At 40.9% G+C, this 12,957-nt stretch overlaps 1 protein-coding gene across 4 annotated transcripts in view; it reads left to right on the plus strand.

Annotated features, from left to right (window-relative positions):
* LOC118933274 (24-hydroxycholesterol 7-alpha-hydroxylase) overlaps positions 1 to 11,082 on the plus strand; it is a 90,988-nt gene extending 79,906 nt beyond the window's left edge. The window contains exon 10 of one of the 4 annotated variants that reach the window (XM_057494398.1): positions 9,803 to 11,079. In XM_057494398.1, coding sequence (XP_057350381.1) covers positions 9,803 to 9,874 — 72 coding nt within the window. In that variant the 3' untranslated portion in view covers positions 9,875 to 11,079. Of the gene's footprint in view, positions 1 to 9,802 lie in introns of all 4 variants that reach the window. The other 3 variants (XM_036927397.2, XM_057494397.1, XM_036927396.2) reach the window with 3 other exon arrangements.
* The last annotated feature ends 1,875 nt before the right edge of the window (positions 11,083 to 12,957 follow it).

The raw sequence follows: 12,957 nt of genomic DNA on the forward strand, positions 1-12,957 counted from the left end.
TTGGGGACTATGTCGATGTCTGGGGCCAGATGGACTAGGGTACAGGTCCCGGTCCAATTAGCTGGGAGAATCAAATAGGTATTTAGTCCACATAAGAAAAAGACTCCTTGGTTTTTTTTTTTTTTTTTTTTTTTTTTTTTAATAATTATTTTTTATTGAAGGGTAGTTGACACACAGTATTACATTACATGAGTTTCAAGTGTACAACACAGTGGTAGAACATTTATATACATAATTCTAGGTTCCAGCTATCACCCTACCAGGCTGTTACAATATCTTGACTATATTCCTTATGCTATACATTACATCCCGGTTACTTATTTATTTTACCATTGGAAGTCTGTCCTTTTTTTTTTTTTTTTTTTTTTTTTGTGAGGGCATCTCTCATATTTATTGATCAAATGGTTGTTAACGACAATAAAATTCTGTATAGGGGAGTCAATGCTCAATGCACAATCATTATTCCACCCCAAGCCTAATTTTTGTCAGTCTCCAATCTTCTGAGGCATAACAAACAAGTTTTTACATGTAGAACAAATTCTTACATAATGAATAAGTTACATAGTGAACAGTACAAGGGCAGTCATCACAGAAACTTTCGGTTTTGCTCATGCATTATGAACTATAAACAGTCAGTTCAAATATGAATACTCATTTGGTTTTTATACTTGATTTATATGTGGATACCACATTTCTCTCTTTATTATTATTATTTTTAATAAAATGCTGAAGTGGTAGGTAGGTACAAGATAAAGGTAGAAAACATAGTTTAGTGTTGTAAGAGAGCACATGTAGATGATCAGGTGTGTGCCTGTAGACTATGTGTTAATCCAAGCTAGACCAGGGCAATAAAACATCCACGTATGCAGAAGATTTCTCTCAGAACGGGGGGGTGAGGTTCTAAGCCTCACCTCTGTTGATCCCCAATTTCTCACCTGATGGCCCCCCTGCGACTGTGCCTGTCTTAGGTTGTTCCTCCCTTGAGGAATCTTACCCGTCTCTGGCTAACCAGTCATCTTCCGGGGCCATACAGGGAAATGTGAAGTTGGTAAGTGAGAGAGAAGCCTTATTGTTTGAAAAAGTTAGCTTTTTACTTCTTTGCATATTTATGCCCTGTGGCTTCTATGCCCAGCATTTGTCTTGAGGTATCTTTACCACTTGGAAGAATTATGATACTCGGTAAATTTGATATGAGGCACGAATTCTATTTAAGGGTTGTAATTAGGAAGGAAGAAGAAAAGCTATAGAAGTAGCAGGCGGAAGAAAACATGGGAAGATTGATTATTTCTTTGACATATCTTCTAGTAGAGTAACTTCAGCATGTATAGGTTTTAAGCTACTACTTAAATTGCACACACACATTAACATAATAGGAGTATAGTTACATAACCAAAGCATATCTGTAATTACCAGCCATCTGCAGTGAAACCAAGAAAACCAGTTAGGCACCTTAGGCATTTGTGAAAACTTGTCTATGATATGGTGGATATTGTCCAAATGAACTTGAACAGTCTGAGAGAAATCAGACAAATTAAAACAACCCATTCCTGGGGACTGTTCACATGCCATATGTTCTTTTAACAATAAATAGTTTGTAGTTGTAAGACTTTGGAGCGCTACAATTTGCACTTCTCCAAATTCTTGGTTGAGTTCCAACAGTATAGATCCAGTCCAATTTTGTTGTTTTACTGTATGCACAGGCCAGCTTAGATATGTCCTTCCTCATTCCCATGGCAGGTCCAGGAACTGGTGGGATGAGTGCATCTACAGCTGTAGCAGTGCGTGGATCTTTGTTGGGGTTTTTTGATGATCATCTTCTGGCATGAGTCTTCCAGAGGGTGCAGATGTTGGAAGTTCTTTTTCATATCGTATCTTAGTTCATTTTCGGGGTAGCCCAATTAGGCTTTGATCCTCTGTATAAACACAAACAGACCCTTTGCCTACACTTTTATATGCCCTTTATACCCTTGTGTAGAACTCGTTGGAGGTTACCACACAGGAACTGCCCTTTTTTTTTTTTTTTTTTTTTTTTTGCTATCACTAATCTACACTTACATGACGAATATTATGTTTACTAGGCTCTCCCCTATACCAGGTCTCCCCTATAAACCCCTTTACAGTCACTGTCCATCAGCATAGCAAAATGTTGTAGAATCACTACTTGCCTTCTCTGTGTTGTACAGCCCTCCCTTTTCTCCTACCCCCCCATGCATGTTAATCTTAAAACCCCCCTACTTCTCCCCCCCTTATCCCTCCCTACCCACCCATCCTCCCCAGTCCCTTTCCCTTTGGTACCTGTTAGTCCATTCTTGAGTTCTGTGATTCTGCTGCTGTTTTGTTCCTTCAGTTTTTCCTTTGTTCTTATATTCCACAGATAAGTGAAATCATTTGGTATTTCTCTTTCTCCGCTTGGCTTGTTTCACTGAGCATAATACCCTCCAGCTCCATCCATGTTGCTGCAAATGATTGGATTTGCCCTTTTCTTATAGCTGAGTAGTATTCCATTGTGTATATGTACCACATCTTCTTTATCCATTCATCTATTGATGGACATTTAGGTTGCTTCCAATTCTTGGCTATTGTAAATAGTGCTGCAATAAACATAGGGGTGCATCTGTCTTTCTCAAACTTGATTGCTGCATTCTTAGGGTAAATTCCTAGGAGTGGAATTCCTGGGTCAAATGGTAAGTCTGTTTTGAGCATTTTGATGTACCTCCATACTGCTTTCCACAATGGTTGAACTAACTTACATTCCCACCAGCAGTGTAGGAGGGTTCCCCTTTCTCCACAGCCTCGCCAACATTTGTTGTTGTTTGTCTTTTGGATGGCAGCCATCCTTACTGGTGTGAGGTGATACCTCATTGTAGTTTTAATTTGCATTTCTCTGATAATTAGCGATGTGGAGCATCTTTTCATGTGTCTGTTGGCCATCTGTATTTCTTTTTTGGAGAACTGTCTGTTCAGTTCCTCTGCCCATTTTTTAATTGGGTTATTTGTTTTTTGTTTGTTGAGGCGTGAGAGCTCCTTATATATTCTGGACGTCAAGCCTTTATCGGATGTGTCATTTTCAAATATATTCTCCCATACTGTAGGGATCCTTCTTGTTCTATTGATGGTGTCTTTTGCTGTACAGAAGCTTTTCAGCTTAATATAGTCCCACTTACTCATTTTTGCTGTTGTTTTCCTTGCCCAGGGAGATATGTTCAAGAAGAGGTCACTCATGTTTATGTCTAACAGGTTTTCGCCTATGTTTTCTTCCAGGAGTTTAATGGTTTCATGGCTTACATTCAGGTCTTTGATCCATTTTGAGTTTACTTTTGTATATGGGGTTAGACAATGGTCCAGTTTCATTCTCCTACATGTAGCTGTCCAGTTTTGCCAGCACCACCTGTTGAAGAGACTGTCATTTCGCCATTGTATGTCCATGGCTCCTTTATCAAATATTAATTGACCATATATGTCTGGGTTAATGTCTGGATTCTCTAGTCTGTTCCATTGGTCTGTGGCTCTGCTCTTGTGCCAGTACCAAATTGTCTTGATTACTATGGCTTTATAGTAGAGCTTGAAGTTGGGGAGTGAGATCCCCCCTGCTTTATTCTTCTTTCTCAGGATTGCTTTGGCTATTCGGGGTCTTTGGTGTTTCCATATGAATTTTTGAATTATTTGTTCCAGTTCATTGAAGAATGTTGCTGGTAGTTTCATAGGGATTGCATCAAATCTGTATATTGCTTTGGGCAGGATGGCCATTTTAACGATATTAATTCTTCCTAGCCACGAGCATGGGATGAGTTTCCATCTGTTAGTGTCCCCTTTAATTTCTCTTAAGAGTGACTTGTAGTTTTCAGAGTATAAGTCTTTCACTTCCTTGGTTAGGTTTATTCCTAGGTATTTTATTTTTTTTGATGCAATTGTGAATGGAGTTGTTTTCCTGATTTCTCTCTCTGTTGGTTCATTGTTAGTATATAGGAAAGCCACAGATTTCTGTGTGTTGATTTTGTATCCTGCAACTTTGCTGTATTCCGATATCAGTTCTAGTAGTTTTGGGGTGGAGTCTTTAGGGTTTTTTATGTACAGTATCATGTCATCTGCAAATAGTGACAGTTTAACTTCTTCTTTACCAATCTGGATTCCTTGTATTTCTTTATTTTGTCTGATTGCCGTGGCTAGGACCTCCAGTACTATGTTAAATAACAGTGGAGAGAGTGGGCATCCCTGTCTAGTTCCCGATCTCAGAGGAAATGCTTTCAGCTTCTCGCTGTTCAATATAATGTTGGCTGTGGGTTTATCATAGATGGCCTTTATTATGTTGAGGTACTTGCCCTCTATTCCCATTTTGCTGAGAGTTTTTAACATGAATGGATGTTGAACTTTGTCAAATGCTTTTTCAGCATCTATTGAGATGATCATGTGGTTTTTGTCTTTCTTTTTGTTGATGTGGTGGATGATGTTGATGGACTTTCGAATGTTGTACCATCCTTGCATCCCTGGAATGAATCCCACTTGGTCATGGTGTATGATCCTTTTGATGTATTTTTGAATTCGGTTTGCTAATATTTTGTTGAGTATTTTTGCATCTACGTTCATCAGGGATATTGGTCTGTAGTTTTCTTTTTTGGTGGGGTCTTTGCCTGGTTTTGGTATTAGGGTGATGTTAGCTTCATAGAATGAGTTTGGGAGTATCCCCTCCTCTTCTATTTCTTGGAAAACTTTAAGGAGAATGGGTATTATGTCTTCCCTGTATGTCTGATAAAATTCCGAGGTAAATCCATCTGGCCCAGGGGTTTTGTTCTTTGGTAGTTTTTTGATTACCTCTTCAATTTCATTGCTGGTAATTGGTCTGTTTAGATTTTCTGTTTCTTCCTGGGTCAATCTTGGAAGGTTATATTTTTCTAGGAAGTTGTCCATTTCTCCTAGGTTTCCCAGCTTGTTAGCATATAGGTTTTCATAGTATTCTCCAATAATTCTTTGCATTTCCGTGGGGTCCGTCGTGATTTTTCCTTTCTCGTTTCTGATACTGTTGATTTGTGTTGACTCTCTTTTCTTCTTAATAAGTCTGGCTAGAGGCTTATCTATTTTGTTTATTTTCTCGAAGAACCAGCTCTTGGTTTCATTGATTTTTGCTATTGTTTTATTCTTCTCAATTTTATTTATTTCTTCTCTGATCTTTATTATGTCCCTCCTTCTGCTGACCTTAGGCCTCATCTGTTCTTCTTTTTCCAATTTCGATAATTGTGACATTAGACCATTCATTTGGGATTGCTCTTCCTTTTTTAAATATGCTTGGATTGCTATATACTTTCCTCTTAAGACTGCTTTTGCTGTGTCCCACAGAAGTTGGGGCTTAGTGTTGTTGTTGTCATTTGTTTCCATATATTGCTGGATCTCCATTTTGATTTGGTCATTGATCCATTGATTATTTAGGAGCATGTTGTTAAGCCTCCATGTGTTCGTGAGCCTCTTTGCTTTCTTTGTACAGTTTATTTCTAGTTTTATGCCTTTGTGGTCTGAAAAGTTGGTTGGTAGGATTTCAATCTTTTGGAATTTTCTGAGGCTCTTTTTGTGGCCTAGTATGTGGTCTATTCTGGAGAATGTTCCATGTGCACTTGAGAAGAATGTATATCCCGCTGCTTTTGGATGTAGAGTTCTATAGATGTCTATTAGGTCCATCTGCTCTACTGTGTTGTTCAGTGCTTCCGTGTCCTTACTTATTTTCTGCCCAGTGGATCTATCCTTTGGGGTGAGTGGTGTGTTGAAGTCTCCTAGAATGAATGCATTGCAGTCTATATCCCCCTTTAGTTCTGTTAGTATTTGTTTCACATATGCTGGTACTCCTGTGTTGGGTGCATATATATTTAGAATGGTTATATCCTCTTGTTTGACTGAGCCCTTTATCATTATGTAGTGTCCTTCTTTATCTCTTGTTACTTTCTTTGTTTTGAAGTCTATTTTGTCTGATATTAGTACTGCAACCCCTGCTTTCTTCTCACTGTTGTTTGCTTGAAATATGTTTTTCCATCCCTTGACTTTTAGTCTGTACATGTCTTTGGGTTTGAGGTGAGTTTCTTGTAAGCAGCATATAGATGGGTCTTGCTTTTTTATCCTTTCTGTTACTCTGTGTCTTTTGATTGGTGCATTCAACCCATTAACATTTAGGGTGACTATTGAAAGATATGTACTTATTGCCATTGCAGGCTTTAAATTCGTGGTTACCAAAGGTTCAAGATTAGCCTCTTTAGTATCTTACTGCCTAACTTAGCTCGCTTATTGAGCTGTTATATACAGTGTCTGGAGATTCTTTTCTTCTCTCCCTTCTTGTTCCTCCTCCTCGATTCTTCATATGTTGGGTGTTTTGTGCTGTGCTCCTTCTAGGAGTGCTCCCATCTAGAGCAGTCCCTGTAAGATGTTCTGTAGAGGTGGTTTGTGGAAAGCAAATTCCCTCAGCTTTTGTTTGTCTGGGAATTGTTTAATCCCACCGTCATATTTGAATGATAGTCGTGCTGGATACAGTATCCTTGGTTCAAGGCCCTTCTGTTTCATTGTATTAAATATATCATGCCATTCTCTTCTGGCCTGTAGGGTTTCTGTTGAGAAATCTGACGTTAGCCTGATGGGTTTCCCTTTATAGGTGACCTTTTTCTCTCTAGCTGCCTTTAACACTCTTTCCTTGTCCTTGATCTTTGCCATTTTAATTATTATGTGTCTTGGTGTTGCCCTTCTTGGATCCTTTCTGTTGGGGGTTCTGTGTATTTCCGTGGTCTGTTTGATTACTTCCTCCCCCAGTGTGGGGAAGTTTTCAGCAATTATTTCTTCTAAGATACTTTCCATCTCTTTGCCTCTCTCTTCTTCTTCTGGGACCCCTATAATACGGATATTGCTCCTTTTAGATTGGTCACACAGTTCTCTTAATATTGTTTCATTCCTGGAGATCCTTTTGTCTCTCTCTATGTCAGCTTCTATGCGTTCCTGTTCTCTGATTTCAATTCCATCAATGGCCTCTTGCATTCTATCCATTCTGCTTATAAACCCTTCCAGAGTTTGTTTCATTTCTGCGATCTCCTTTCTGGCATCTGTGATCTCTTTCCGGACTTCATCCCATTTTTCTTGCGTATTTCTCTGCATCTCTGTCAGCATGTTTATGATTCTTATTTTGAATTCTTTGTCAGGAAGACTGGTTAGGTCTGTCTCCTTCTCTGGTGTTGTCTCTGTGATCTTTGTCTGCCTGTAGCTTTGCCTTTTCATGGTGATAGGAATAGTCTGCAGAACTGGGACGAGTGACGGCTGGAAGGACTTCCTTTCTTGTTGGTTTGTGGCCCTCCTCTCCTGGGAGAACAGCGGCCTCTAGTGGCTTGTGCTGCGCAGCTGCGCGCAGACAGGGTTTCTGCTTCCTGCCCGGCTGCTATGGAGTTAATCTCCGCTGTTGCTGTGGGCGTGGCCTGGCTCGGGCAGCTACTCCACAATGGTGGAGTCGCGTTGGAGCAGGAGCTGCTGGGAGGCTATTTATCTCCGTAAGGGGCCTCCCTGCTCCCTGCAGCCCAGGGGTTAGGGTGCCCAGAGGTCCCGGATTCCCTACCTCTGAATTAAGTGGCCCGCCCTGCCCCTTTAAGACTTCCAAAAAGCACCCGCCAAAACAAAACAACGACCACAAAAAAAAACAAGAAAAAAATTTTTTTAATTAAAAAAAAAAAAATTTTTATTTAAAAAAAAAAAAGGTGGTCGTTCGTTTTTCTTTATTCTCCGGTGCCAGCCTCAGGCCTCTGCTCACCGGTCTTTCTGCCCTGTTTCCCTAATATTGGGGTCCCTGTCCCTTTAAGACTTCCAAAAAGCGCTCGCCAAAACAAAGCAGCAAAAAAGCAAAAAAAAAAAATGGTCGCGCGCTTTTCTTATGTCCTCTGTCGCCCAGCCTCCAGTGCCTGCTCACTGTTGTTGCTGCCCTGTTTTCCCAGTATCGAGGGCCCTGCACTCTGGCCCGGATGGCTGGGGCTGGGTGTTCGGCAGTCCTGGGCTCCGTCTCCCTCCCGCTCTGCCTGCTCTTCTCCCGCCGGGAGCTGGGGGGAGGGGCGCCCGGCTCCCGCGGGGCCGGGGCTTGTATCTTACCCCCTTCGCGAGGCGCTGGGTTCTCTCAGGTGTGGATGTGGTCTGGATATTGTCCTGTGTCCTCTGGTCTTTATTCTAGGAAGGGTTGTCTTTGTTATATTTTCATAGATATATGTTGTTTTGGGAGGAGATTTCCGTTGCTCTACTCACGCCGCCATCTTCCGCCCCCTCGACTCCTTGGTTTTTGAGGCAGAAATTAGTATCAGTGGAAAATAAGTGGGTGAGTTTATTGTTTTCATTTTCCCAGGCAGATAGGGTTCCTGGTAATACAGCTCCAGTTAAGGGTTGAAAAGGGCCCTGAGGCGTGTAGTGGACTGCTCAAGAGTTTTGTTGCTGCATTGTGTGAAATTCCTTTTGGTATCTATTAGAACCCACTTGGAAGAATTTTCATAAGTGGGGACTAGTAAGCATTCATGTTGAGTAGGATACAAATTTCCCAAGGGAAAATATTTATACAAGAGGCAGGTCTGCCTTGGCAATATCCTGACTGCTTATTTTTTAATGTATTGGCCTGTAAGGAAGGTTTCCATGAAAATCATACAGGTTTGGAAAAAGGGGCTGATTGAGTGACTTGAAAGTTGCCATGGTGGTTTGAGGGTTTGAGCTCTAAGGTGAAGTTACAAAAGATGCTCCTCAAGCTCTCCTAACTTTTGGCCTGAAGTTTGATATCTTTTGATGCACAGTGGTGCCTGAAAACTAAGTTTAGTGTGGGAAGTTATTGGTCCCCAGTCTAAAGGTTTAGAGTTATCCTTTCCTTTTAGGACTTCATAGAGAGGCTATGCAATAAGCCCATAATTTGGGATCTATAACTTTCAGTATCCTGTTAGTCCTAGGAAATCCCTGAGTTGTTTGCAGGTAGTAGGTTGGGGAAGGGAAATAGTGGCCTGAACTTGATCTAGAGAAAGGCCTCTCTTTCCTGGTGTAAGGATTATTTCCAGGTAAGTGACCTTTTGTTGTACTAACTGAGCTTTGGCCCTTGAAACTTTCTGCCTAACAATTCTATCAACTCTTCTAAGAATCCCCTTGCTAAGGAGCCTATTTTGTGCCCTGTTGCATTCAAACTGATGGTCTAAATTGGACTCGCCATCTCTTTGCTTATTCCCAATCTTCCCCCAACCCTTAAGATTGACAGAACAGGTTGCTTTTCTTTATTTTCAAGCTCCTAAACCTCAATCATCTCTTTGTATTATTTGCAATAAACTGACCTCCCCTCACCCCTATACACGTTCATTCCTTGCTGATAACAAGGACATATCAGAACATATCAGAAGATTTAGCAATCTTAGTTACGTGTAGTAGTGGCTCACACCATCAACACCATGTTGTTTTTTGTACATTTATAGCTTGTGGTATAAGTGTCCCCAGCAATTATAAATGGAAAGTCCCAGCTTGGGGGCCAGGAATATTGAAAGAGCCTTATTTATGGTTTCTTCTTTAGCCAAAGTAAAGGGTGGGTGGCAGGCCCATAGCCTTCGGGCATGTGAAACGGAAGAGATTGCCATTAGAATGAGCGATTTGCTTCCTTTCCCATTCCTGCATAGAAAGCTAAAATTGATGCTTGACATTGTGAAACACATCAAGCAAACACTTTCAGTCTTTCAAACCTAAACTCTGTACCTTTTAGAGAAAACTACAATGGAATAAACTTAAGTCTAAAACTGTTGACAATATCTCTTAATTTCTGTGTTTTTTGTGTTTTTGCTTTTAGAGTTCTCTCCATTCAGTGGGTGTCCAGCAGCCAGAAGAGCAATGCCGGATGGTGTTTAACCAAAGAAAATGACAACTGCTGGGCCTAAGGAGGGCCAGGGCCTTTCTGAAGGGGTGACTGTCCCCCATTCCCTAGCCTGACAGCACCTAGACCTGAGCTCTGCTAAAACAGTCTGTTTAACTTTGTTTTAGGATTTCTTTGAAGAAAATGTCTAAATGGTATCTGGGTTTAGAATCTCAAAAGTGGGCCAAGAATCTGACATCATTCTCACTTATAAAGAGACCTAAATAGTTTACAGAAAATTAAATGATTTTTTTAAAAGAGACATTTCTTAAAAACTTGAAGTTTGACTTCATGCATAACTATATTAAAACTTTAAATAGAAATAAAGTCACATGAATGAAAATCTTAAGACAACAAATTGACACAAGGCAAAATACTTAAATTTGTATTTTGAAAAATGTTAAAAGTCTTAGACTCAAAAATTAAGTAATGATTTCTGGAAATTTTCTATTTTTCTTAAATATGATTCTTGACTAGTAACTGGAATTCTTAAGCTCTGTTAATATAATTCTTTATTGCAAATATGTGTAGTGCTAGAAGTTTGAATAAAATACTACCTTTCTAAGACCTGTGAAGACAGGGGGCATGTCTTACACTCATTTCTACACTGAGCTGTGCTCAAGACACCATTTTCTCTATAAGGTGTATTCAATAATTGCATGTTTATTGATGTATTGATTTGTACTTTAATCTTAATTAAGGTGAAAATACTCAAGGTGTTTGTAGTTGCAGTTTATGAGATGATACTTTTGCAAATTTATAAAACACAGAATCATGTGTCAAGATAAATAACATGGTACATTTGAATCTATTACTTAAGACTTATGCCTGAAATATTTACTATGAAATTCAGAAAAGAAATCCTATCATGTTCAGGGAAAACATGTGACACTAATAAAAGAGTGATCAGTGATGTCATGATTTGTCCTCTAATATTAAGCAAAATGCTGCTTGCCCCCTTTATTTCACAATAATGAAGCTTTGTAGTGCATGTTGTCCTCTGGATTATTTGCTCCCTTGTGCTAGAATTATCCTGTGGGGTTGATAATGATTCCTTAGTCATCTATTTCCTACCAACAAGCAGATGACTCCCTAGGAGCAAATTAAGTATTCTGGAGTAGATTAACTCTTCCAAACCAATAAAGTGATTTCTGAAGCTTATCTAGTAGCTGTTTAGCAGGCTTAGGTGTCTAGAGACTGAAGGGACCAGAGAAGTCCATTTAGAGGTCCACAGAAGACGTGAAAGTTACAGACCGTACCCTGGCAGGTTCTGCTAAGTGTGACAGGAGCATTCTCATGGAAGGAGTGTCCTTAAAAACAGTGAAGGCCCGCAGTGAAACACTGTATTTGCATATTATATATACTTCATCTGAGTTTGCAGCCATGTAGGGCTGTGTTTGTCTCCTTATTCTTGCTTGGTAAGTATGAATGTTAGCTGAAAAGTTTATGCACTTTGAAAAAGAAGGCAAAGTTAGAAGATAATATTGACCTTTGAAATAGTGAATGATAAAAGGAATATACTCAGAGGTACTGTCTTGCCAGTGAGTTTTAGCCCTAGGCAAGTTCACTATGGATTCAGTGAGACTGAAAAAATGACAATGGAACATTCTTGGGGTAAAGGGGTTTATACCCAACTTTATTGCCTCGGTGGCAGGTCAGTCACTAGAATCCCATCCTCTCACACAGAGTCTGCAGGCAGCAAGCCGGTCTCTGCCTCTAGGCCTCTCTGCCCCACAGATGTCTCAGTCTCTGTCCTCGGTGCTGCCACCACTCCAGCCCTGCTGTCCTGCAGCCTTGCAGCTCTGTAGCCATGCAGCAACCCAGAGCACTGTGCGGAGCTCTTTATATAGAGTCAATAACAACATATTTCCCACACGTGTAGTGAGCAAGCCAACCAGGTCCAGGTGAGAATCCTGGCCATAGGAACCCTCACTCTCTCCTCAGGTACTGTATTTCTTTTTATTTCCCTAGCCTAGTGTGGATAAAGTTCCTATGGCCAGGATCCTCACCTGAACCTAACCTACTTGATGATGTAATTGGCCTACTGCTAGGCTACTGCTTCCACACTGGTAGGCAGTAAACTATTACTGACTGAGTCACTATATAAAGAGCTCTCCCAGGGCTCTGGGAAGAGGCAGAGACAAAGGAGGATCACAGACCTGCAGACTGTTGGATGCAGACATAATTCTAGTGCTTGAGCTTCACCAGGAGAATAAAGCTGAGTAATAAACCCTTTCACCCAAAGAACACTCCATTGTCATTCCTTAGTCTCACTGAATCCATAGTGAACTTGCCTGGGGCTGAATCCCATTGGCAAGACGCTCTACTAAAGACCTAAGACACAAGAACTGTTGTGGAACTACTTCCCCCTGCTGCAGCTGGATCCAAAGCCACATTGAATATTCACCTCTCTCCATCCCACATTCTTAATTCCTTTCACCCTGAGGCTGTACTTAAACTGATCTAGGTTGCTTGCCTGGCGAAATGAACCAGACCTCAGCACAGAGGAATCTGAGCCCTGAGCAGCCTTGCTCTTGTCAAGTTGTGATTCCTATTCACATTATTACCAGACGTGAAACACCCAGAGGTGCCATGGAGAGTCCATTTAGCTTTAGAACTCCTCTCCCTCTTCCCATTGTGCAGCAGCTGCCTTACCTCCTGATGATAACTAGGGTCAGTTTCTCCTCCCAGAGCAGTAACTCCCTTTTCTGACTCTTCCTTCCACAGTAGCAGGTTTCGGTTCTCTGGCAACCCATGGGCTTATTCACACAAGCTAGTCACATCCTCCAGCAGGAACTAGGGGTCACTCTATCCTCTCGATACTACAGAGCCTCCTCCCACAGCCCCTGGTTGCTCACTCTGTTCCTGAGTGAGACTCCTGTGGCCCTTTGTGACATGCACTGTCTACCCCCAGGTGGTAAGCATATATGACTAATAAACTGTATGTCCCATTTGTCTAGATCAGGTGTACCATGTTCAGCCATCCTCATAACTAGAAGGTGGAGATCCTCTCCTCACCAATGGGGTGAATAGGAGGTGATTAAAACAGCTATTAACAGAGTCACTGCAGGCAGTGGAAGGAAACATATCAG

The sequence above is a fragment of the Manis pentadactyla genome, chromosome 16 (genome assembly GCF_030020395.1).
Source record: "Manis pentadactyla isolate mManPen7 chromosome 16, mManPen7.hap1, whole genome shotgun sequence".
NCBI lineage: Eukaryota > Metazoa > Chordata > Mammalia > Pholidota > Manidae > Manis > Manis pentadactyla.